The following is a 22,468-nucleotide window of genomic DNA, read 5'->3' on the forward strand; positions in this document are numbered from 1 at the left end:
AGGTTCCCTGTGACTCAGCCAAAGCTGATGATGCTGAGCAGGCTCGGAGTGCAGCTCCAAGGCAGCAGGCACCACGAGGCTGCAGCAACACTCTCACCCCAGTAACACACTCCCACCCCCTTTCTGCTGCCAATTCATGAGAATTGCAGGCATTTGCACACAACAGAGCTGAAACACAGCTACACAAAACCTGTTATTTTGCAAGCTGTGCGCATCCATGGATTTTGATTCCATTTTTTTCGTACAGAAGATGAAAAGCTCTGGGTGATCCCACAGAGGGTGAAAATCTTGCTGGTTGCAGTTTAGAGCAAGGACATCAACTGATGCCAGCCAAGGAGGTGACAACACACAAACCTTACACATAAACCACCCTGAGAGGCCACTACTGCTTAGAGACCTAGGCAGAGTAAAACCACGCTGTGTTTTGGAACAAACTACTTGAGGAGAGATTGAACAAGTGCAGTTGCAATCCCTCCAACTAATGCTCTGTGTAAACTGCCAACAAACTCACTTCTTGCCTCGGGTCTTCTGCAAATCTCTGAATCACATATTTCAGCTCCCTGAAAAAAATAAGAGTAAGAAGGACAAGAATAAGCAGTTGCTGGTTGGAGTATTTACACAAGTATCACATTTCTCTTGAACAACACCTAAAATTATATATATTAATGCACTTTAGAGAGAAACAAGTTGAACTCCTTTCACAGAAAGGAAATACGATGCCTAAAAGTGATTACCAAGGACAGTGTCTGCTCACAATAGCCTAGAAAATGTCTCTGAGATGAGCATTGACAAACTCCTTTGTAAATTCTATCAGCACCCACTGGCTCTAGTCCTTGGGCTCCTGCTAGCACAATAAATTACAAAGAGAACTTTTTATTGCTAACAGAACATGCCTACAGCCCTTCACAGATAAAAGCCATTAGAGACACAATACTGAATAATGCATCATTGCTATTATTGACTAATACAAGAATTTATTCAATAAAACAAAGGAGCCCCAGAAACTTACTTTGTGAATTTCTCATGTGCGAGAGCCCTGAAATTCAAAACAGAAGAGTATGAGCATCTGAGAGAAAGGAGAGAGGAAAAAAAGCCCAAAAAAAACCCAAACAAGCACTTTTCAGTTCTTTCCAGATAATAAAAGGACTTGCTAAGCAACTGCAGCACATAAGACAAAAAAAAAAGTTTCAAAAAATCAGATAAAGCCCCTTGCATTAACCTAGAGGGGAAAATTACTTGGAACAAATCTTGTAGCTTTTCTTGAGTCTGTTTTAGACAAGGCTCTGACTAATATCAGTGGGAGCTTTGGGTCAGAAGAAAGTAAAAGACTTACAGTACCATTATATAATTACAGGGTTTTGCCTACCTCCAAGAGCCAGGTGTATTCTTTAATTGCAAGGCAATTAGGGTATGGTCGCAGCTAATTAGCATCATACATCAGTAAAGCAATTAATGGTCATTTTGTGAAGTGCCTTGGATCGTGGTATGGTTTACAGCTCCCCCAAGACTCACGTTTGACTTAGGTAATGATGTCTCTGTTACCCATCTCCAAGCTCTCACTGTAGCCCAGGTAACCTGGCATGGAGGATTAGCCCTCTATGATTCAAGACATCAGGTCATCAGGGGATGTGATAAGCCAGCAAATTGTACAATTACAGGTTGTAATTTCTGTCCATGGAGGTCTGCACTTTATAAACACCACTGCTCATTAATAGGTTTCCGAGGGAGCTGGGCTGGTCCGTGGGGCAGCTCCTTCATTTAATGCAAAATACAAACGACAGGAGTCTCTGTGACGCCAGTGAAGCGTCCTCCCCCACTGCATCTCTCACTCTGCTCTCCTCCTCACCAGCTTTCCTCCCCTTCCTGTCTGCCTGTCTCTAGTTAACCGTATTTCTTTTCAGGATCATCTGAGAGAAATGGGGAAGGAAGTCGAACGTGGGGAGGTCTTCACATCCCTCTGCATCAGCCAAAATCAGCTTCAGTTTCTAAATCAATGCTAGAGGCACAGGGCTCCTCTTGCCATCCCTTTTCACTTGACGTATATTTCACCACAAAAACGCAGTTAAGAAGATCAAGCCAGTAAATCCTAAACCAGTGCAAACTCACTCCTTGGGAAACGGGATAGGCTGAAGCAAGCTGGCCAGGGCTGGTCTCCAGTCATCGTAGTCTGACCTGCAAAATGAACATTTTGTTAACAGCTTACCAGGTTGTAAGTATGGTCTGCCAACAGTTAGTTCAAGGAGTTAAAAGCTTCTTACTGTGGGCACCAACAACCTTTCTGGTTTACTGAAGCACTCTCAAAATCTACAGTGACATTTCCCTTTCCATTTCCAGCACATTCTCCATTGAGGCACAATAAATCTGGTATTTACAGTGACCTCCAGAGAGGCCTTCTTTATGTCAACTTAAAGACATTTGCTGTTTATGAAACCTGTTGACATTTAATCACTAAGTAATACTTTCATCTAAGTTGGTAGAGTAATTACCAGGCCACTGCTATTTAAAGCTCTTCTCTACATTCAACTGGAAATTTTCTTTGCTATAAGACATAAGCCCAAGAAACCCCCAAATCCATTTCTGACACAAAACCCACCAGCCAAAGCTCAGACCCTGAGTCTCAGTCCCGTTGGTAACAATGAGTACACACAGAAGTGAATCTCACATGGGCTGAAACACCTGGGGATGTCTGTAGAAACAATGTAGAAGAGCCTGGCACCTCCTCTTAGTGCTGCTACCTTTTGGATTTCAGTGTTAAAAACCGGAGTATTGGCTGCAGCTCACTGGAAACTTGGGACAAAAGCGTGGTGTGTCTTTGGGAAGGAACGAAGTGTAATGTTCTCAGATGGACAGCATCTACTGATAGCATTGCAGACAGACAACAAATGCACAGGAACTGTTCCAAAAGAATTCAGTTTTGCAAAGGGAAACTTCTAGCTCAGAGAAATTGAAGATGGATGAATTTCCAAAAGTCTCATCCATCTTTTGAACCACATAAACCAGAAATGTCCGTAAACTAATAACACACATGATGTTGGACAATCCACAAAGATGTGTTCACAGAAAAAGAAAATTTAAATGCATGAGCAGGGTACTCTTAAGAAGCAACATGCAGAGAAGTTTTACCTGAATGGAGAATTGTGATGTAAAAATCAACCAGGGAAGCAGTTATCCCTTGCCCAAGAGCAGTGTGAGTTCAGGTTACACAAATGTGTGCTATGTCATGCAAGCAACCAGCCCATGAGGACCACTGTGACCTGAAAGTGGTTTAGTGCATTAAAAACCAGAAGAGCACGTGTGAAGTTACAGTAATCCAAAAAAGAAACCTCGTGCCCATGCCAGTTGTGCTAGAAGCCACTGAACCTAATTTTTTCCTCCATGAAAAATTCTGTTCTCAGGTCTAAGCTAGGGCCAACTCTGAGACAAGGGGTGTCTCACAAACCTAAAGTGACTGTGAGTCAGGGGCAGCAAGAGCACTTTGTGATCACCTATTCATCAGGTTCTTTCCTGAGACAAAAAGTCCCTCACCTGCTTAGCCACTGAACAAATAAGGAAGATGATCAACTCTGTTTAACGTCTCAGAACAGCAAGACATGAAACAGGACTTCTTGACAGGGGTTGTTTTTCCATTTAGTCAGTGTAAAGTGAATATCATGACACACCTGAGGACGGGGCTTGTCACATAAACTGACATAATGCAAGGAAACCTCTGACATAGCATCTCCAAGATGAGCTTTTGGGGTTCTCTCAATAAAGCTTTGATTAATTAAAGCTATCTACAAGATTATTCACTGTTTCTGACCCACAGACACATTGAATGGGTCAGTGACACAGAACTCTGGCCTGTGTTCAGGTTCAGCTGAAAGTCTCTTGTTAAAATACCAGGTCTCTGTAGGAGAGAGCTGATGCATCCTGAGAAGTGGCACAGGTCTCACCACATTTGTCAGGTGTGAGAACACAGTCCAGGCATTTTCTTTTATTTAAATATGCACACCCTTTAGAAATTCCTAGCTGATTTTATTCTAAAAACAACACATTTTTATTGGTAGATACAAACAGTACTAAAAGCAGATTTTTTGAGCAGGGGAGACTCAGAAGTCAAAAAAGCTGAGTTAGAAAATCCAGGTGTAAAAGGTGCTTCATATCACATGAGATACAGCACCAACAAATCTTTTCTAACAGAAGGTGAACAGCTGAGAGCCACTTTGAGGCTTAGCTCCTGTGACATCTCAGGCTAAGTGTTACACCACTGAAGCTCCTTCTTGAGCAATCTGGAGAGTTGTGATTACTAATAATATGAACCAATCAATTTTTCATGGCTGAGCTTCAAAGGAAATTGCAAGAGTAAGAAAAAAGTTGTTTTGGAATGAAACTGCAGACAGAATGGGACAGGATCACTGACTTTTCTCCAAGCAGGGCAGGCCTGTGAGAGGACAGTGAAAAGAAATCAGTCTGCTTCCCCAGAAGGAGAAGGAACAAAGAAAGAAAGGAAGGAAGGAAACCATCTCCTATTAAAATATATAAAATTCAGTCGCATGAGTGGGACCTGAACATAAAATCTGCACAGCCTGTAATCCCTTCAATGTGAGCTAGGAAACATGAAACAAACACAGCACAAGAATAAAACTAAACTACTTATTAAAAGCCTACAGTGTTTCTCCTCCTCCCACCTATTCCCTTTTCAAAAACACTTTCCTTCTGTCTGTGCTCATCTCATCTGCACTCTTCTTTCATTTCAGACAGTTGCTTTTTCCTTTTTTTTTCCTTTTTCTTTTTTTTCAGTCCATTCAAAGCTCCAACACAAGACAAGTGTCTGAAGCAGGGAAAGAAAGGGAGATGGATTAGTTCTGGCTGCAGTGAACAACCACTGCAATGAGCCAGACCAAGAGGCTGGGCCAGGAGAAGGAGGGAGCATAGGGAGATCCTGGGACAGCCTGGGACAAACTCCCTTCCCAGCTCTCCTAAGGGCGCTGGGCTCAACACTCATCACACAGCTCAAATCCCAGGACTGGCCTGATAAAAGGGGGAGAAGGACTCGCTGGCTCTGATTTTTGCAGGATTTGCAGTTCCAGGTGAGCAGCCAGGTTGCAGCCTGACCTGCGGGCGCATCGGGGTCACGGTGACAGATCGGAGCCATCCCTGCCCCTGCTCACAGCCTCCCTCACCCTGAAACTGTCCCAGGGCACTGGCCAGGGCACAGAACAACCATATTAATTAAATAATCCCCGACTGCAGTGACTTTGCCTCTGGGCCATCATCGCTCTTGGCCTGCCAACATAATACATTTTCCTTCCCCGGGATCACCTTTCACCAAAATGAAAACCTGCCCGCATGTCATGTGCGGCACAAACAATCCAAAACACACGAGCAGCCCAGGGCAACCTCGATAAACATGACATAGGATAATCCACTTGGGATATTCAGAGCATGCCACTGACCTATTGGGGAATGCAGAGCAGCCGGGGGAAGCTCCAGTGGGTGCTCGTGTTTGGAAAGCTGTGGCTCTCATCTCGGAGACACTTCAAGCCCCAAGTCCTTGGGTTTTGGGGGTAATGAAGAGACAAGAACAACTGCCTGGAAGCAGCTTGTTCTCCAGACTGAGCAGATTGGCAAGGTAACCTCTGTTGTCAGATAGTATGACCATACCCCCAGACATGATCCCTTCTTTCCCTGGTTCTAGGTTAAATTCCCTGAATTGTATGACATCAGGTTTAGCTCAGGGTGCCAGGGCAGGCTGAGAACAAGCCTCATCAGACCCCTTGTCATACAAGGCACAAACCTGCTATCTGCAAAACACTGAGGTGCCTTTTTGTGCTCAGCCTTCTTTTGAGATGGGCTTGTTTAGCTTTTTCAAAAGAAGAAAATTTAGCACCATTGAAAGATTCCAGAAAGGTTCTACCCTGACTGCTGAGAACAGAAATGGGCTGCACTGCTCACAGTTGGCATGGAAGCATCAGGAAACAGCAACACAAGGTTGCCCAAAAAAGGTTGTGACACCGGCCCCAGAGAGGGGTGCAAGTGTCTGGACATCTGGACGGACCCTTGCCACTAGAGGCAGCCATGGAAACAAAAAATAACACAGACAAAGGGTAACAGTTTATGATACAACACCAACAGAGCTTGCCCCTAGAGGGGTCTGTTCCCACAACCAATTGACCTAGATTTCACTGCAGACAGTTTAAATGTCTCCCTATCCCCTGGAACCAGTGGGGTCCTCCACGTGAAAGAAAACTTTAAAGCCCTCCAGCCCAATGCCCCTTCTACTGCAACTTTCTCTAACCATGGTTGTCCTGTTCAAGCACAAGTCTGGCTGTACAAGACATTCCCAAATGCATGGAAACATTAACATGCAAATAGGAGCTGGGCAATGCTGAGCTGTTCTCAAAGCCTCTAATTTAATATGATGAACAGAATTTTTTCAGTTAATTTAGTGCATTTTCTATGCACCAGTTCAATACTTGTAGCATTCAGGAGGCACTGGCTGGTGTCAGTAACACTATCAGAGTCCAGAACGTGTTGCAGAATATTGACACAGAAGTTTGATCCACTTTTGAGTGCAGGACCAAAACACTACGTTACCCTAGAGACTGTGTCTCCTTTAAAATCTGCCCAGACTTTGGGTCATCTGCCAGCATCTTCAAAATCCCGATTTTCTATTTTCCTTTAGTACGCAATAGTTGTGTTTTGTTACTCAACTACATTAGAAAAAAGGTCAAAGATGTTCTAGGTGCTGTAAGAGCCCCTAGACAGACAAACTTTCTAAACTGCCCTTTTAGCTTTCTGTGCAAAAAGTGAAGTATTACAGTTATTATTATATCACACCTTCATCAATATTAGAAGTGAGGGTTTCCCCCAAAAAGTAAGCACTGTGAAAGAGTCAGGTGAACAATAAAATGTCCTCTGTTGAAGCTACTGTTGAGAATTCTTATTTGCTAGACTTCCAATAATTAAAATTTGCCTAAATAAATTACTCCCTGCTGCCCTAAGTTAATTATGTAAAAAAGATATCATCGCTGGTGACTCTTGTTTTGATGATGATACTGAGTCAGACACCTAAAAGAACAATCAAACTCAATGCTAAGCAACTTATTTATGTTTGGCTTACCATTGTTACTAATAAGAACATTATCTTACTGAAAGCCTGCTGAGAGCTCAGCTCCTGGACAGCAGTTGTTTTATAATTAATGTTTTCTTCCTACTGGCATGTTCTTCAACTCTCTTTCTTCATATTCTCAGATTATCAAAGTACAGTAATAGTATTTCATGCAACAGAAACCCTTTGTTCAGGAAGAGTTAGAGCATGAAAGTAATCAGCATCACAACAGCATTATCTTGTATTTTTGGTAATAACTACAAGTCCTTCTAAAATGCTTTTCCACTGCTGGTTTCAGCATGGGAAAAACAACATGGAAAATCTTTACCTTTATTTTACAAATAAGGAAAAGGAGGCATTTGAAAGTGACTTATCTAAGACCTCCCAGTGAGCCAGTGGCAGAATGAAGAGCAAGCAGATTCTGCATTACTGCTTTCAGGCACCCAAAAAACCAAGGGATGAACAGGAATGGAAGGGAACTCAAATGAGTGGAGCTACAGCCAGAGCTGTGCCTTAGGAGCTGCGCTGTATTCTCACAGGCTGTGATTTCCCAAGCAGGGTGTGGGCTCTGGCAGAGCACTCTGAGGAGAGTTGCACCAGTTCTGTGTTATCACTGGTCCCCCACTGTCACATCCCCTGGGTTTCACCTTTCAGAACTCCTGCTGCACAAGCAGAAAAAGGGCCCAAACAGCCCCACGCCTACAACACCTCTAACAGTAACACATTCCCATTTTCATGGCTGCTGTTGAACACCTTGATTTTTAAAAAGATAGGAAATGCATCAAAAAATAGATTATTTTAAGGCATGGAGTGAAACGAGTTCTTTGCGTCGCCAATTCAATGGGAATTGGGACCTGGCATATCCAATGTTTAAAAGTGGAGAGACTGTGAGGAAGAACATGCCCATTTGTGAATTTGTTTATAAGTGTGTGTCAGCTGCATGATGAAACCAAAACCGTCAATGCTTAGTGAGTCAGCATCCAAACCAGCATCAGGACTGGGAGAGAGCTCAGTGTTTATGGAAAGCAGGGAGAGTCAAGGGGACAGGAATAAATACACGACGTGTTTCATGTAGCACCTGGGTGAGTGCAGACTCAAAAGCCCCCAGATGAAGCAAACTCAGATGCTGTGCTTTTTTTAATGCAATCATTTTTAAAGGCAGAAGAACCTAGGCCACAGGGGAAAAAAAAATACAAAATTAGCCTTCACATCAACTTCCTGCTCAAGAATCTAATGGGAACAGTATCTGGTATTCACTTGTCCTGTCTTCAGTTTTGAATGGTGCTTAAGTAATTGCAAGTCAGCTGTGTAGTGAGTGGAAAAGTGATGCTGCAAATTTGTACCATGTATTTTGAAAAAAAAAAATGAAAACGTGGGACAAAAACCTTCACAAAATCCTCCACCACAGCAGTTTGATCTCATTTTACTCCTTGGGAGTGTAGCCCCAGATGTGCATTTGTCTGCAGTGTAGGCACATGCTAATGGTTTACAGCAGAGTCCAGATTTCACCCATCTTGGATTCTAGAAAGTTCAACTATTGCTTCATTAGGCCTTACACTGTTTAAAAATAATTAATGAAGAAGTTAAACAGTTTGCCACAAAACACACTGCAACTCAGTGTCAGAGCTAGCTGTCAAAGTCAACAAAGTTGTTTTACTGCACTTCTATAACAAGCTCCCATTCTGCAGTCCACTTTTTCTGTTAATCCTTTTCATTCATTTATCCAGAGAAAACCAAGCTTTTCCTGAGTAACATTTTCCTTTATATTCCTGTTTAAGATATTCAGGAGATTTGCCTGCCAGGAACCACCTTGCCACCATTTTGTGGCAAAGACTATTTGAACACCTGGGGCCTAATACAGGTCCACTGTACCAAAGCAACTGGAGAGAGACTTCACTCTAATACAAGTAAATCTAAGGCATAAAACTTCTACAAGGGAGAACATCCAAGTGAACAACAATAACAGCATCCAACTCCTGCTAAAGTCAGGGCAGTGGTGCTGCCTATCACTCACAAGCACTGAACCTACCACAGACCTGCCTTTCCTAGCTCTGTCTCAGGCAATCCCAAGAGCCCTGGAGGAGACAAATGGGTTTTTTTATTTATTTTTGGTGGGCAAGAACAAAAGCAGAAACCACTGGCACCAACATCCCGTCTTCTGTAAAATGCCTGAGGCTCGATGTACAAATAAGCTTTCCATTTTCATCTTCCTGATGCTATTTTTAGAACATCTTGGCAGTGCCAGATGCCTCTTTCAAAGGCTGGACTCTCCAGAGCTGGAGTTAAGATTTATAGCCATGTGCTGGCTCGCCACAGATGTTGAAGACAACAGGCCTGCGGGAAAAGCCCCCCCCCGACCATTGTTAAGACGACATCGCTCTGAAAGCTGCTGAGAACAGCCACTCACAGCATCTTGAGGATCTCCACGTAGCAGCCCAGGATCCTGTCAGCCTGGGGGCTCAGCTCGATGCTCATGGTGCTGCAGGTGGGGCTGACCATCAGGCAGTCGATGAGGTTGGGCTCGCTGTCGTTGCCCACGCCGGCCGTCATCTTCTGGTTGGCCGTGTTGTTGCGCTCCACTTCCACGTGGATCTCGTTGGAAGTGACAATGACCGGTTTGAGACGGGATTCAGTCAAGGTGGCCTCCTGAGAGACCAGGTCAGGGCTCGTGTGGAGAAGGCGCAGGGGGAGGTTGGGCTTTCGGTCGCACTGCTGCTGGCAGCCGTTCCGAATTTCCTTCAGGCTTGGCGAGTTGTCCCGACTGAATTTCAGAAAGAAACAAATCATTTCAGTGGACAGACATACCAGCAGAGAGCAGGAGAGAGAGTGCAACGCTGAGAAGTCACGAATTTTTTGCAATTTCCCACTGCCCACCGGATGGCTTTCCTCTGGGCAATCGGATTACTGAAATCAATTAAAAACATTAAAAGGCTCCAATAAGACTGTTCTGCAGCCCCTATTTGACAAAGACTTGAGCTTTTCATTACTCTAATTGACAGACCAGTTTAGTCTAAAGGTGAACTTTCCTGTCCAAGTTGTGCAAAGCTGTAACAGAATCCATGCCCAAGTATGTATCTGGCTATAGTACATGCCCAGACATTTGTCTGCAGCCCTCGCGTCTGGAATTTGCGTTGGACACTGAGCAGCCCCTGTCCGTGCTCTACCATGAGGAAAGTCAGATAGGCATAAACAAACAGGAAACATAGCAGAGGGGAACCCTCAGTGTCTACTGGAAACTGGCTCGTGTGTCGAGAACTGCGGCGTCTGTTCCGCGGCGAGCGAGGAATCAGATTTTCCACAATAACGGAGACAGCGCTGTGAAACCAGCTCAAGTTCAAAGCTGCAGATACACAGGGATTTACACACAACCCCTCCTTCAAGGTCTCACCCCTGTCCTTCCTCACTCCCTTGGGGAGTACCAGGGAAGGGAGGTGCAGCTTCTCTCAGTTTTTCTAGCACACCCATCTCACGCTGTGAAGAACGCGTGGTCAGCTGAGAGTTCGTACTGACCTGTTGATGAATTCCTCGTAACAGGAATAAATGGCAGCTAAGCAGACAGCTACAAGATTTGGCAGGACCCTGGGATGTGGGCATTGTCCTGTTGGACCATGCATGCTGAAAAAGAAAAAAACAAGATGATCTCACTGCAAGGAAGGTTTCTGTGGGCGAAACCAGTCACACAGAACGAGGTGACAGACCTGGATAGGCATCCTTGGGGGATCTTCAGAAGGGCCATAACAGAGAGATATTTTAACCCTCTACATCCAGTGGCCCTACTTATGAACAAGAGTAAGCTGAATCATCAATTTAATTGATGTGGTATCCCTAAAGTCCTCCCAAAATCTCACACTTGAGTGAGCATGATGAGCTTGAAAGTTAATTTGACTCATTCTGCAGAGGCTCTGAGTCTTAAATGTATATGAAGAATGCATGCACAGCAAAGTCCATTACCTTGCAGTGTGGAAGCAGACAGAAAACCCCAGATTTACCTGAGAACTGGCATTTTGAAAAAGAGACTTCAGCAACACTGCCTGATGGACTTGATTAATTTGCTTTTATTTGCTGTTTGCCAGGACCAAAAAGCACCAGCTACTGATAACAGCTAGTAAAGCAGGGTTGGGAGAATTAACACACCAAAGCATGGACACAGGATTAGAAATGCACCATAAATTAAATGTAACTAACCTGTGAATAAACTTCTTCACCACCTCCATTCCAGCATTCAGCTCATTCAAAGACAGAATGTACTCCTGAGTAAAGAGCCGCAACCGAGGGCACTTCCCAAAATCCTGCCCAAGAAGGAGAGACTCGGTGAAGATGGTGAATGCACATCCAGACTGTGGGTTTTCAAAAGAAACCAGCTCAAACACAACTGAATTCACACTGCTATGATGCTGACAAGCTTCAAGAGAAGAGCATCTCGGCACACTGAAATAATGTTCTCCCCGCTAATAATGACAGCATTTCCAGTCTCTTCTTTCCTTTATACCCACTTTGAAAACAAAGTTCTGTATAATGAAACAACTAAAAACCAAAAAAATCTCACCTATGTTTTGTCTCACATTTGTTTTGCACTTTTCATTTAATATTTTGATTTTGAAAATACATTTTTTGTTCTGCGCTTTTGCTTCCATTCCTAACTGCAGATTTTTAGAAATAAAACCCAAAAAATATTTTATTTCCACTTCTGGCATGAGTATCTCATCTGGTTTTAGAGAAAATCATTTTGACATGCTATCAATATGCAATCAAGTACAAAACCAGAGATCAGTTTTTTCTCCACTGACTTTACTCCAGCTATGCTGTGAATTTGACAGGTGAGCTCAAGAGTCACTTTCTTTAAATCCTGCAGTCAGAGAGGCACCTGCTAACTGAAATCCCGCATCTCCTCACATCACCTGCTATTTTTAGATGTGGAAGGAGTAAATTCTGCTGTCTGGTGAGTGTTATTCCACAGCAGATTTCCTCACATTTACACAGGTGTAACCTTATTACACAGGTGTTGCAGAACTACAGAGCTGAATTTCCAAGTGGGGAACAAGGTCCACTGAGGACAAACAAGCACTCCCAGCTATTCCTCCAGCAGCTGCCTGTGGACTTATCCTGGAAAAAATACATGGCAGCTGAAATGTTAAAGAAATGCCACAAATGGTAATGAACTAGTGGTGGTCTGTAAAAGGGATGATGAACTCCCAGAGCACTGAAGCCTTCTGTTAACTCATTTTGGTTTCAGGCACTTCTGTAGCACAACCTCTATTAATACCTGGTAAGTTTTACAACCAGAAAAAATGACCAAAAACTTGAAAACAAGCTTAGGCTGCACAATGTCTCCTTCAAGCCCTAAATGCTGGTACTGAATGGCTGCCTGGTAATTTCACCCAGCAAAGGGACTGTGGGCAATTCCACATCATTACAATTAACATCATTAAACTTTTAACAGCTCCTTCTGGCAACCTGAACCAAGGGCAGGAGACCATGTGTGCTCCATAGAACATTTGATTAATTTCATGAACATGCCTTGCAAGATAGCTTTTGCAACTGCAATTTGCTTATGAAAGTTTCCAGCCTGTCTAGGTGTCCTAACTGAAACTGGAATCAAAGTCCAAGAGATCATAAAGAGGATGCCATTGCTGACCTCAGTAAAATAAAATTTAATATAATGCCCTATCATTTACCAAGCACAGAACAATACACACCACAAATACTGTTTGCTCAAAAAAATAAAAAGTAAAAAAGAAAGAAGGGTTTATAGTCAAACATTTGGGCTTAGCCTACAAAGAGCTAAAACCCAAAGGTTTGGGAGGTTGCTGAGCACTCCTCAAATAACTCAGCACAAAACAGCCTCCAGTCCTGTAACCAGTATTATCACCAAGACAAAAGCCTATCCTGGTTCTTTTGAGATGTTAAAATCAGAGATAAATGAGACAGCTTTCCCCCATTTCAGAGGTACAAAACTGTGGAGCAAAACTTGTTGGGAATTTTCAAAGGCCACAGAACAAATGGGAGGCAAAGGTGGGAAGAGCCAGCTCAGTCTCCTGCCCCAAGGACTGCACGGGGCCTCTTGAGGTGATGAAGTTTAGTGTCCCCCTAAAGAGTAACCTTATTTATGTGCACACACACACACACACATTCTCTAAAGCACTATTCAGTACAGAAGTCCCCAGAGAGTGGTAAAGTGCCCAAATCCACTCCAATTAATACCTGACACCATAAATTCTCCAACTACACACTGCGGTACAGACATGTTGATTTTCAATCTGCAATGTTAAGTATGGTAAATATACCCAATTCTCTGAAGCTAACCAAATACAAGCATTACACTATGCATTTAGATTTTATTTGAGACCCCTCAAGAGCTCTGGATGCTTTAAAAAAATCAGTCTGGAATCCAAGAATAACATTTACAGAATATTTCACTGAACACTACAGAATATTCAAAAATGTTTACATGTCTGCATAGTGCTGGCACAGAGCCAGGAATATGACCTTTTTGGCATCTTGGGCTTTCTACCTAGTTCTGTAAACTCAGGGAGTTAAATAATAAGATTGGAAAAATAAGAAATATGGACTGTTTTCTACTGGGTTCATGCTAATCACAGCATGACAACAGATGGTCTCTAAAATTATATGTTAGTGAAAGAAGTTGATTATGAAGTTACAGAGGTTCATCCTTGAGAGCACAGCCAAATCAATTGCCTTAAATATTTTATTTTATTTATTTGTTATTCTTTGCCACTGCATTGTGAAGTAAGACTTCTTCATGTAACTTAAAAATATTGGCAGGAAACTTAATATGCCACAAAAGCTGGAGAGCTGGTAAATACCCCAGACACTAATACCTCTATTAGGAAAGGAATATGGACCATGTAAGACTATTTTCAGAGTTTGGGGAGGGGAATCTGGTCTACAGGGTGGAAAGCAAAGCAGGGCATTTATTTCAAATACTGACAAGGAATTTATCAGCAATGAGAAGGGAGAAAGTCTGGGTAAGAACAGCCATAAAATGACAGAGTACCTAAATCCTGTAATGAGAAGGAAGAATAGCAGTGGAAAAGCAGTAGAAAAGTATAAGGATATTCAGGGAACGGAGGTAAGAACTCAATGGAGACCAAGAGGGCTGGTGGTGTCTTACAGAAAAAGTGTTGAGAGCCCAGCTCAAATGAACAAAGTCCCCATTTTCTGCTTTTGTTGTTTATTTGATTTTTAAACAGTTTTAACTGCAAGGATGGCATGCAGGCAGTAAATAAGGAGCCAAGGGCCAGGTGGGAAAGAGCTGGAGCTGCAAATGCTGGCACTGCTACAAAAGAAACATCCCTCAAAGCATGGCTTTGCTTAGATGCTTTTGAGGATCCCACTGCAAGCCTGTTAGTTCTGCACCGATGAAGTAACACACAACTACAGCAGCATTCACACTTTGGGGGGCAGATTTAGACACAACAGGCATGACAGGCAACAGATGACAGAAGGTGTGGCAGGAAAACTTCCCCAGAGGGCTGGAGCTCCCGTGAGCACTCACTCACCATGTTGTGTTTGAGGATCCTCTGCACCACCGGGGTGAACACCTCGATCACCACCATGGACCGCGGCCGCTCTCGGCAGTGCTGCAAGGAGCAACAGGTCATGCTGTGAGCTGCAGGAATCCTGGAGAGGGGCATCCCCTGCCTTCACACCCCGTGGTGGATTACCCCGAGATTAACGAGATCCAGGGGTGAAATTAATCTTCCCTGAGTTTAAGGCACCCGTGACACTGCTCGTTCCTGTGGATTTGCTGGCGTCTAGTAGAAGATTCCCATGGCAGCTGCAAACTCCCTTCCCTGTCCCCCATTCTTCCCAAAAGTCACTGCAATGTACCAATTTGGGGTCTTACTGCCAACAGTTTTAAAAGGAAAGAGGCTGGAGACAGGAAGATATGATCACACAGGCACTGTAATGTCACAAACTTCCTTTTTCTGGGATCCAGCCTGAAAACCTGTGGTGGATCTTGGAAGGTACTAACAACCCATTCTCCCATCACAGGATGAAATATGTAATCATAGTGTATCAGACAGAGTAATTTAGGTTGGGAAAGACTTCTGAAAGTCATCTGGTCCAACCTCCTGCTCAAAACAGGGTCGGTTTTGAAGATAAATTCTCCTTCTCAGTACCCTGTCCACTTCAGTTCTGGGAAGTCCATAACCTGTTTCCCTTCCTTCAACTATACCCATCCCATTGCACACATTTACAGATCATTGGGTGCCCATCTCTGAGAAAGATCAAAGGATCAAAAAATCCCAAATCAGGAATAAAAATGCATCACGTCTGAGGCTACTGATGACCTAAGAGTGCTTATAAAAATGCAAGACTCAGTTTCTGTAGGAAGAAGCAGCTGATGAATAACTTTGGATGGGAATTACAAGCAGCATCCAGAATGTTTGACAAATGCATACCCAGTCATCAGCAGGCAAATTTAAGCAGACTCAAAACTGAAACACAAACAGGCCTTGAGGAAAAGCAGCATTTTTAAATCCACAAGGTCTGCAATCCAAGGTACTCTGCAGTTTATGGATAAAGGATACAAAATGCAGCACAAGCATGGATTTACCAGAGAAGAGGATGAGCCCTTATGATCTTCCTGCTGCCATGACTGAACACAATCTTCCTGTTGCCCACACCTGAACACAGTGGCTGCAGTGATTTCTGCATTAGCTAAACACAACATGCAGTAGGACACCTCTTGTACCCAGACTGAGGTGTGGGAGTCTCAAAATTTTAACTCTCACACAGTATCAGCACAAAACACTCTGATGTACTCAGCATATGATGGTATTTATCACAATGGTGCTGTTCACCATTCCAGTATTATTGCTTGCTGACCAAAAACTGAACTCAATCTGGGCAGGAGGTAAGAAGTTACAGAAAAAAAACAACCCCCCACTCAAAGAACAACAGTCATATACAACTCTGAGATTTCAGAAAGCAAAGCTGTTCTGATACCTTGCAGAAGAATTCACAGAGGTCAGGAGGAGGATGGTTGTTTTCCAGCAAAGGTGCAATTGCCTTTAAAAAGAGAAGGAGAAAAAGGAGAACAATTGAATTTCAAGGCAGCAACTGGAGAAAGCATCTTGCAGGGAAGTGTTTTTCTTGGGGGCATAAAAGCTCACTTTTAGAAAAGGACAAAAGCATCAAAAGAGAAATTAGAGGTGGGCCATGTGTTTATTTTGCAAGTAAGCTCAAGCACACTTCTGCTATGAATCCTCAGGAAAACTCTGCTTCTAACTACATTAGTGTAAATATGTAAAACAGGCAAATGAGTGCACTATTTATAATGGTTTAAATGGAAATAGGAGAGACCTTTTTGTTTTAGGATGTAATAAAGCAAAGATGAATCTGGCTCACTGTTTCAGTTAGAAAACTTCCCTGAAAGAAAAAAACTGAACACCACCACACACACATATCCTTTGTGAAGGATTTCAAGTTCTTTTTTGTGAGAAGGAGCTCACTAAAAGCAACCTAGCAGTGCTCTTTACCTGGGAAGACTCTATTTATCAAAATCAAGCATCTAACTTTGTAAAAGCTGAGATCAACCATTCCTTTGTTGCAGCACAAACCAATGTGCTTATGGTGGGTAAACACACTGGAGGTCATACCTGCCACTGAGGGGGTAATGAACTTATGCTGCTGTTGCTTCCTTTGTAAGCTAGAAAATGGTACCAGAATAATATATTCTGTGTGGTGATGCCTTCAGGCTTTTCCACTCTTCAGTTCCAGGGATTCCCAGCACCCATTTCCATGTAAAACACTAGACACAGCAGCCAGGACATTCTGTATTAAGCAACTGAACACCAGATATTTTATCTGGATGGCACCTGGGGTTTCACTAAGGCTTTGCTTTGGTTTTTGCTCTCCCTCTCATCTCCTTACTCAGCCCAGTGAGCCTGCTTGCAGCAGCTGTGTTTTCACAGAGGTCAAGATTAGTGTGAATTTTAACAACAAAACCCAAAGCTCTGTTTGGTTACATGTCAGAACTATGATATTCATTCTCATGTGCCATCCTCCTGCAACTGGTCACTCCTCCTCTGGTGGTGGCCCAGCCAGGGGGGACTGAAGGAGAACACAACCCCATCCAGCTGGGAGAGACCACAACATCCTTGCTCCCAAACCAACACCTGAACTCAAGATCTTTCCTGAACACATCTTTGGGATTGTTTGCTTTAGGATAGCAACAACAGAGACAGTCACAGGTCATGGCTCTGCCTCTGTGGTCAGTGTGGGAGTCTGACAGCCTGACAGGACCTTTCCTGGGTTTTCCTCAAGAGGTAATGACCAGAAACAGCCACACTGTGCTGTGCCAGGCTGTGCTGTGCCAGGCTGTGCTGTGCCAGGCTGTGCTGTGCCAGGCTGTGCTGTGCCACGTTGCCCAGCCATGGCAACACGTGTGTCCCATCCCGAGCAGGAAGGGATTGGTTGGGATATTGATCTGCCCCAGCACCATCCAGACAAGGAAAGCTGGGCCCATCTGCATGGCCAAGTACTGTGTACTTTCCACATGCTACATAAATACACACTATTAGCAATTCTTTCCAGGAATAGCCCAGGTTATCTGGGTAATGGCAGTGAGCTCTGAATGCCCAGGAACTGCCAGCTCCTTAATGGCTTGGGCACAACCTACACGAGGGCAGGACCTGGACTGGAGAAGCCATCACCCAGAACAGAGCAATAACATGGGCTGAAAGGACCTTTGGAGGCCACCTGTTTCACCTTCCCACTCACTGCAGGGCCACCTCTCATATTGTATTTAAGAATCATTCCCCTAGTTGTAACTGGGTGCCTGAACCACCCTTGGCACTAGAGTTAAATGAAAGTTATAGCAAAGAAAAGTAAATGTTACTTCAGAGATTTATCTCAGTGGCTGGTTCCAGCTAAAAGGGTACCTTAAACAGCAGTTAAACACAATTAACACCTACTAGCAGCTACCTGCCACCTTGTCATTTTGCAGAAAGAGTCCCAGAGATGTGATACAATCAGGTGGTGGCGAGGGTCTAGATTAGATTACTGTGAAAATCTCCTGGAAACTGCCAGAAAATTAAATTAAATCACAGTGATGAGGAACCAAGTTCCACCTCTCTGATACTTTGTTTCACAAGCAACAGAGCTGCCATTTGATTCACTTATTTCTATGGCTAAATGAATGTGACCTAAAAAAAGAAAAAAGTTGAAGAGGATATTTTTACAAATAAGTTAGCAGGGAGTTAAACTGGAATGACACAAGAGCAATCCCTTGCTCAGATACCCTCAGCAATGGAGACATTCTGTATATGGTAGCATTAGCCCCTCAGGAAACTACTCAGCCTAAGGGTTTTATAGGGCACATCTGGAAATGATGGGGTTGGACTATTTAAAGTACATATACAGATATGGATATTGCTGTGTAGCCTCCTGAGGAGGCCATTTGGAGAGACTGTTAACACTCAGCCTGCTGTGCTCTCTCACACAGGCTGATGAGAAAGCTTTATTGTAATTCATCTACGAAACAAGAATAGAGAAATGACAAAGCCACACAAAAAATAGACAAATGGTTTTCATTCCTGCCTAAGCTCAGCAGCACTGGTGGAAAGGCTTTCACATTTGCCCTACTTCACTGGGGCAGAGACAGGCACTAAGAGAACTGTTATCAAACAATGTGAATTAGTCCTCAGCTTTTGACAGAAAGGTACTCACCACAATAATGCTCTCATGGTCTTGAGTGGTTAAGTTGTTGTTCTGAAAGAGTTGAATAGAAGAAAGATGAGTGAGTGAGTGAAGAGTACTCTTGAGCTGGTACACGAGCACACACAGTCCTCAGCTACCACCAGCCACAAGAAGAAAGGCTCAAGACTCGATTGCTTATTTCCTGAATAAAAACCATGGCATTAAAATCATTCTCCTAAAGGAGGTGGTACAGTGCCTGCTGTGAGGAGTGGTGCAAGCCTTCAGCTCAGCACACAAACACCAGGATGCCAGAGGTCTCAATCAGCTGAGAAAGTAAAGCCAGCAATACATTTCTTTAAAATGTTTTCTTAGGACAAGCTCTATGTCTTTACAAAAATTATTAAAAGGATTGTTGTGGTGGTTTTTTTTGTGGCCAGTTTCCCCAAAATTCTTTCTTTAAATGTGGCACCAGGAAAAGCCAATAAACTGACTGGAAGTCGCCTATGCTACCATCTGTACATAAGAGTTTGCTCTGTGCTTTGTCAGCAGCATGATCCATCCAGAGGTTACAACGGTGTGAGTTGCTAAGATTTTTGACTACTGCAAGAAACAATAGTGGATTTTTTTTCCAATATCAAATCCTTCTGCTATCACACAGAACTAAGACAAGAAAAGCCTGCTTGGCATTACATTTCCTGTCCACAAAAAAATTAAATATTTGAAACAGATGTTACAGGAGGAAGATAGATAACTCTGAAGAAATACACTTTTCTTTATCAGAATTAATAAAAATATAATAGCTACACAATTAATTTATTGGTGTGTGTGTATATATATTGATTAAAAAATTATTGGTCATGGAAGTAAAGCCAATGGAATAGAAGTCAAAGGGAGCTTTATCACTGACTTAGGGCATGAGTTAAACCCATGTAAATTTACCATAGATAATTAAAAAACCAAAGAAACAAAAAATCAACCAACCAAAAAAACCAAACCAACAAACACAAGATAAATGGGGCTTGTTTTGTTTCTAGAAATCAACATAAGATGGGTCAAATTTTCCTTCTCCCCAGCAAGTGCAAACTCCACTCAAGCGAGCAGAAGTCACGAGCAGACTGGCAGGCAGAATTTTGACAGCCCAAGTTAAAATAAAACCCACCCCCACACTTTTAACTGTTTGTCTCTCATCTGAGAGTGACAAGAGCCCTGCTGAGGTACCTCTGAGAGCAGCTTGGAGACGATCTCCAGGGGTGCCTGGTGGATGGAGTCGTCCTGCAGCGGGGACGTCAGGGCCATGTCCACCAGCGTCCGGATCTCCTTCAGCACCACCTCCCAGCGGCTGGGGTTGCTCAGCACCTTCTTGTACTTGTAAATCTTCTTCTGCAAGACACGTCAAAGGGCCACACTGACACCACCATAAACCCCCTGGATGCAGCTGTGCTTCCTACTGCTCAAGGGGGATGCTTTGTCTATTGAGTTTTGCCTTTTTTCATGGCTGAAACGCTGTACTTGTAAATGGACAAGAAAACCTTTTGTGTCTAAACCAGTTTCTTCTGTGGAAGCACTGAGAAACCATGATGCTTTTAATTTCAAAATGAGTTAACTCAAGAGCATCTTTCTTTTCATCATCTCCTCTCACAAACACCTTCCTCAGGCAAACAACAGATATTTGCTATTGAATTGTTTCTAAAGTTTAAGTTCTTTTTAAGAGACTCATTAAGCAAGGGTGGGGGGAGAAAGAGAGGCCATCAAAACATGACTCTTCTAGATCCTTCATTTCTGAATGTGAATTCACATTCAGAATTCATTTCAATTTTACCAAAGCAAAAAAAAAATCTCATAGACCATCTTCTGTCTTGAAGGAGCTTGAAAAGTCATGATGTCACCCTCCAGCTGTAACAGAAGCCAACTTGTAAGTCTCCAATCTTCCACACAACAGCATTTCCACTCTCAAGAACAGCATTCCTGATTGCCTAACCCACCTGCCCCAGTTCCCTGCATGCCCCTGACCAAGTCCAAGCTATTTCATCAACTGTCCCATCCACAGACCAGCTGGATAAGCAGAGGACAACTCTCACTCCTCAGCAGCCATGTGACCACAAACTACTGGAACAGAAGCTGCTTTATATCACAAAAAGCAATCTTTAGAGAAAACCCACCCACCCAAATTCCCAGAGGGGGCTTGGTGGCACTCTACAAGTTCAAGGAAATGATGATGAGTGTTCAAACATTACTTCTGAAAACAACCTGAAGGGCACAGGAAAGCCAGGAGGGGCTCCAAAAGAGTGTGGAGACAGTGCCAGAGACAGGGAAGGAGCTCTGCAATGAGGTACAGCCACTGCCAGGGCCCCACTTGTGTTTAGTTCACATTCCCTTCCACTCCCCTCTCTGCATGAGCCTGGTCCTCTGCAAAAAGGGATGTTGAGAAGTCTGGACACATGCTCAGGTTTATTTAACAGCACTGGCTGGGCACTCACGTTTACATTAAATCATCAGAGTTTTGCACTACAAATGGATCTTACAGCATTTCCATGAAAATCACATGAAGTGCCCGTTTTGTGCAGCTCTGCAGATTCCAGCTGCACATTTTGGGCTGTACAGGAGGGTGACACAGGCAGGGGCTCTGCACAGGGCTTTGTGTGGCTCTGGAGCTTTGTGGCTCCTGGCATTTCCCCCGCGCTGGCCCAGGGCAGCCCCAGCAGGAACCATCTGAGCACGCTGGCTCTCTGCTTATCAGCCACTTCCTTCCCACCCTGGAGCAGATCTACTGCTCAGCAGCAAACAGTCACCTCTGAACCCCCACCTGAAACACAGGAGAGGAGAACAATGCAGGAAATACAGATTTCATATGCACTGGGTTTGTCAGCATTGTTAGAGGGGGGAGAGGAGAGTGGCACTAGGCTGACATGTCAAGGCTGATAAAGCAATCCAATTATCTTTTTAATTAAATTCATGCCAAGTACAAAAGCACATTGGCAGTCTAGTTCACACTTCCAGTGCGTTTTAAGCCACTGAAAAGCTGAAGGAACATAAAAACACGCTGCAGACATTATCAAATGTGGCTGGGATTTCAAAACTGCACAAAAATCTTTGTTCTTCTGAGCTCCTTGGGACAGAGCGAATCCAACAGTGATTTTAAGCTACCAGCACTACTTCTACATCACAGATTTCTTGGACTCTTTAGGAAACTTCAACCATAGAATTTAATTTCTCTTATTCATGTAGCGCCTTTATTTAGGGTCTTTTTGTTAGAGCCACTCCAGGCACTAAATTTAAGTCAACTAGATGGTTTTTTAACTGGAAACAACTCCTTTCTGATTAACTGAGGACACTAAACCAAGCTGGCTCAAGAGATACAATTTCCAATCCCGAAAACTATTCCTTGGCCCTGTACTGTGAACAAGTCAAAGCAAAGACAAAATGTGGGGACAGGGGGAGGATGAGAGTTAGACCACTGGGTTATTGCATCCCTGCCTCTCTGGGCTGCCCCTTTTTGGGTGAGTTACAGCTCATTTCAGAGCAGCTCCTCCAGCCTAAGGGGAAGCTGCTGAAGGGAATGCTTGCCCAACAGGACGCTGCTCAGACAACTCCACCACAAATATCCTTCTTTTGCTGTCAAATCCAGTCTTGCTTGGAGTGAGGGAGGAGAAAGGGAGTTTTTCTTTCCTTTTAGAGATGTCCATTAAAAGTCAGAATGCTGATGATGCTGAT

General features: G+C 43.5%; 1 protein-coding gene across 1 annotated transcript in view; it reads right to left on the bottom strand.

Annotated features, from left to right (window-relative positions):
• Nucleotides 1-22,468, bottom strand: part of CMIP (c-Maf inducing protein) — a 128,748-nt gene that overhangs the window by 14,889 nt on the left and 91,391 nt on the right. The window contains exons 4-13 of the mRNA XM_084215270.1: nt 19,976-20,137; nt 18,788-18,829; nt 16,064-16,126; nt 14,611-14,691; nt 11,276-11,379; nt 10,601-10,705; nt 9,498-9,851; nt 2,107-2,172; nt 1,010-1,036; nt 512-560 (exon numbers count right to left, since the gene is read on the bottom strand). Of these exons, the coding sequence (XP_084071396.1) occupies nt 512-560; nt 1,010-1,036; nt 2,107-2,172; nt 9,498-9,851; nt 10,601-10,705; nt 11,276-11,379; nt 14,611-14,691; nt 16,064-16,126; nt 18,788-18,829; nt 19,976-20,137 (1,053 nt within the window). The remainder of the gene's footprint in view (nt 1-511; nt 561-1,009; nt 1,037-2,106; nt 2,173-9,497; nt 9,852-10,600; nt 10,706-11,275; nt 11,380-14,610; nt 14,692-16,063; nt 16,127-18,787; nt 18,830-19,975; nt 20,138-22,468) is intronic.

This window comes from Fringilla coelebs (genome assembly GCF_963513975.1).
Source record: "Fringilla coelebs genome assembly, chromosome: 14".
Taxonomy (NCBI): Eukaryota; Metazoa; Chordata; class Aves; order Passeriformes; family Fringillidae; genus Fringilla; species Fringilla coelebs.